Below are 3547 nucleotides of genomic sequence, written 5' to 3'. Positions count from 1 at the left end.
TGGTGCTGCAGAGCCTGAGCCACATCTCCATCTGGCTGCTGCTGGTGTTTGGCACATCTGTGCTGGCCATGCAGCTGATGGAGTTCTTCTATGGCATCACCATGGCCGCCCGCATCGCCTACTCCTCCTACATCTTCTCCCTCGTCACCCCGTCTCGCTACCAGCGGATGGCCAGTTACTCCCGCTCTGCTGTCCTCCTGGGTGTCTTCACCAGCTCAGTGCTGGGCCAGCTCTGCGTCACCTTGGGCAGCATCTCCTTCCTCACCCTCAACTACGTCTCCTTGGGCTTTGTCAGCTTTGGCCTTGTCCTCACCCTCTTCCTTGAGCGGCCGCGGCGCAGCCTCTTCTTCAACCGCTCCAGGAGTGCTGGTGACGGGACTCTGCCCACCGAGCTGGACAGGATGGCGGGTGGGGATGGTGATGGAGTGGCACGGGGATGGCGGGATGCAGTGCTGTGCCGTATGCTGCAGGAGGTGGTAGCCTTGACCAGGCAGCCTCAGCTCCGACTCTGGTCCTTGTGGTGGGTCTTCAACTCGGCTGGGTACTACTTGATGCTGTACAATGCGCACATCCTGTGGACTGAGATATACCCCACCACGGACAACCGCCAGGTGTACAACGGAGGGGTGGATGCTGCCTCCACTCTGCTGGGTAAGCTTGCCTGGGATGGGATGCTGGAGATGCAGGGGGACACCCCAATGTTGCTGCATCCCCTGGGAATGGCTAGAGACACTAGAGATGTAAGGGGACACCCCTGTCCTGTTGCATCCCCTGGAAATAGCTGGGGACATGCCCATCCAGCTGTGTCCCCTGAGAATGGCTGGGGACACCAGGGATGAGAGGGACACTCCCGTCCTACTGCATCCTCTCAGAATGGCTGGGGCCGCCCTTATCCTGCTGCATTCTTTGGGAATGGCTAGGGACACCAGGGATGCAAGAAGACACCCCCATTCTACAGCATCTGCTGGGAATGGCTGAGGACACCAGGGTTGCAAGAGGTGCCTCTTGTCTTTCTGCATCTCATGGGAATAGCTGAGGACACCTGTTGGGGGAATGCCCCTGTCCCGCTGCATCCCCTGGGAATCGCTTGGTACAGTGGGGATGCTGGGGGTGGGGAACATTCCATCCCACTGCATCCCTCAGGAATGGTGTTCCTTAAGGAATTTTACGGGATCCCGGGGGTGGTTTGGTGTTAGCGATGACCTGATCATCACTGGGCTGGGTCCCAGCCTAGGACAGGTCATCCCTGAAGTGCTCACAGTATCCTTCATCCCTCTACAGGGGCCATTGCCTCCTTTGCCGCCGGCTATGTGAAGATCCGCTGGACACTGTGGTCAGAGCTGGTGATTGGAGTGGTGACAGCATTCCAGGCGGGATTGCTTCTGCTCATGAACTCTACCACCAACATCTGGCTGTGCTATGTTGCCTACGTCCTCTTCCGCGGTTCCTACCAGTTCCTGGTGCCCATTGCCATGTGCGTGGTGCCCCGGGGACCTGCTCCCACCCTGGCAGCTGGGTTGATACCAGGGGCTCACGAGTGCTTCCATTTTTCCCAGTTTCCAGATCGCTACCTCTCTCTCCAAAGAGCTCTGTGCTCTGGTCTTCGGGGTCAACACCTTCTTTGCAGCCGTGCTGAAGACCATCATCACCATCACCGTGGCTGACAAGAGGGGCTTGGGCTTATCCGTGCATCCCCAGGTAGGGATGGGGAGGCACCTAGGATGGGGGTGGCCCCTGAGTGGTGTGGGATGAAGGGAGGGCTCCAAGTGTCATTCTCTCCCCCTCCTCTCTTGCAGTTTTATGTGTATTTTGGCTACTTCACACTGTTGGCTGTGGTCTACCTGTTTTTTTCAGTGTAGGCATCCGGCACAGCCACCGCAAGCAGCCAGCAGAGCCAGCCTTGGCCAATGAGCTGTGCCAGCTTCCCGTGGAGATTCCAGCAAAGGAGTAAAGCCTGGAGGCAGGCACTGTGCAAGCCTGAGTGCTGGCACCATGACACCATGGTTAGTTCTTGGCTCCCTAAGTGAGCATCATCATTGTCACGTGCTTCGTCTCCTGTCCCACTGCTGGTCCTTGGTGCTGGTCCATTGAGGATATAACCCTTGGAGCACATTTTCTGCTCCGTGGGGACAGGGCTGTGCCCCTTCCCCATCCCCAAACAGAGCAGGGGCAGGATTCCCATGGTGCCACCCGTGGGTACCATGAAGTGATATGAGTGGAGCTCCCATCCTGCTGCATCCCCATCACAGCACAGAACCAGGCTACAAGAGGATGTTTCTTTATTCAGTGCCTTTAGAAAATGTTTTATAGGACACAATCGATGACAAAAATAATATAAAGATCCACAGGCTTTAAATTGCATTAATTATACAAAATACAGTAGACTGTAAGAAATAGAGACCATGTGACTCGCACAGCTTTTATGGTAATAATTTCCATACAATAACAAAAAAAAAAAAAGCTAGTTACAGATTTCTCTTTTTTCTTCCTTTTTTTTTGTTTTTTTCTGTAGCACCTTGGATTTGCCCACACCAATTCCAACCAGCTTTGCTGCGCCTTCACCCTTTGAGCCCAGCAAAGGTGGCACAGGGAGTGGGGATAGCAGTGCCTGCCTGTGGTACCACACCTGCTCAACACACACACACATGTAAACACACGCCGAGGGCACACCTGGGCATGCATGGGGCCACCCAGTCATCCCAGTACCTGTGCTGGGCTGGCTGTGGCTGTACCTGGGGTGTGGGGACACGGCTGGAGGTCCCGAGAGTGTGTGGAGGGTATGGGAAGAGACCAGACCCCCACCAGAGCTCTGCTGGCTGGTAGGTGGAGGTGAGATTATGATGGGATGGTCCTTACCTGGGGAGGACTGAAACCATCTAAGGAAGCCCTGGCACCACCATGGGATAGGCCCTTGCATGAGATGCTGGGGTTTTGTCTGGAGGAGACCCCTGGCCCCAGCAGTAGGGATTTGGGTCCAACCCCAAGCTCCTGGTGAGGACAGTGTGGGGGTTGGGAGGCTGGTCAGAGAACTTCCTAGGCTTTTGGGGAGGATACCCTGCATGGCAGTGCTAAAATCTGCCTGCCAAGCATCCTCCCACCCAGCCACCCTGAAATGAGCATCTGAGCAGGTGAGGGAACAAACCGAAGTGGTTAAATACTAGGAGTTAGAATGGAGTGAGAGGAAGAAGATGAGGAAGGGAGCCCCTGCCGATCCAGGGCAGGGGCCATGGCAATACTCTTTGGCTTCGGGTCTGTGGGAGAAGAAAACCCTCTGGGGTGAGAGCAGGTGCGTGGAGGGGGCTGAGTACCCCAGGAGTGCTGGGTTCAGGCTGGCCCGACCCTCCCTGGGGAGGTGGGGGGTACCCAGGGGACGGAAGGGCGGGTGTCACTTTTTGGCGGCGGTCATGAAGCTGTTCTCGATGCAGAGGACGATGAAGGCCTGCTGGCAGCTGCTGGCTGCCTGCTCCAGCAGTTTTCCGGAGGCAAGTGAGGAAGCCTGACCGGTGCTGGCACGCTCCTCCGTCCGACACGTCTCACAGTAGCTATC

General features: G+C 56.4%; 2 protein-coding genes across 2 annotated transcripts in view; one reads left to right on the top strand and one right to left on the bottom strand.

Annotated features, from left to right (window-relative positions):
- Positions 1-1951, top strand: part of SLC19A1 (solute carrier family 19 (folate transporter), member 1) — a 2987-nt gene extending 1036 nt beyond the window's left edge. The window contains 5 exon segments of the mRNA XM_009075578.1: positions 1-651; positions 1282-1474; positions 1557-1698; positions 1797-1851; positions 1854-1951. The exon segment at positions 1-651 is cut by the window's left edge and continues 88 nt beyond it. Of these exon segments, the coding sequence (XP_009073826.1) occupies positions 1-651; positions 1282-1474; positions 1557-1698; positions 1797-1851; positions 1854-1951 (1139 nt within the window).
- Positions 1952-3385: 1434 nt separating this feature from the next.
- Positions 3386-3547, bottom strand: part of LOC103803043 (collagen alpha-1(XVIII) chain-like) — a 17017-nt gene continuing 16855 nt past the window's right edge. Inside the window, 1 exon segment of the mRNA XM_009075577.1 lies at positions 3386-3526. Within this exon segment, the coding sequence (XP_009073825.1) occupies positions 3386-3526 (141 nt within the window).

Source organism: Acanthisitta chloris, unplaced genomic scaffold (genome assembly GCF_000695815.1).
Source record: "Acanthisitta chloris isolate BGI_N310 unplaced genomic scaffold, ASM69581v1 scaffold1325, whole genome shotgun sequence".
Lineage (NCBI taxonomy): Eukaryota > Metazoa > Chordata > Aves > Passeriformes > Acanthisittidae > Acanthisitta > Acanthisitta chloris.
This window is presented reverse-complemented; position numbering and strand designations above follow the sequence as displayed.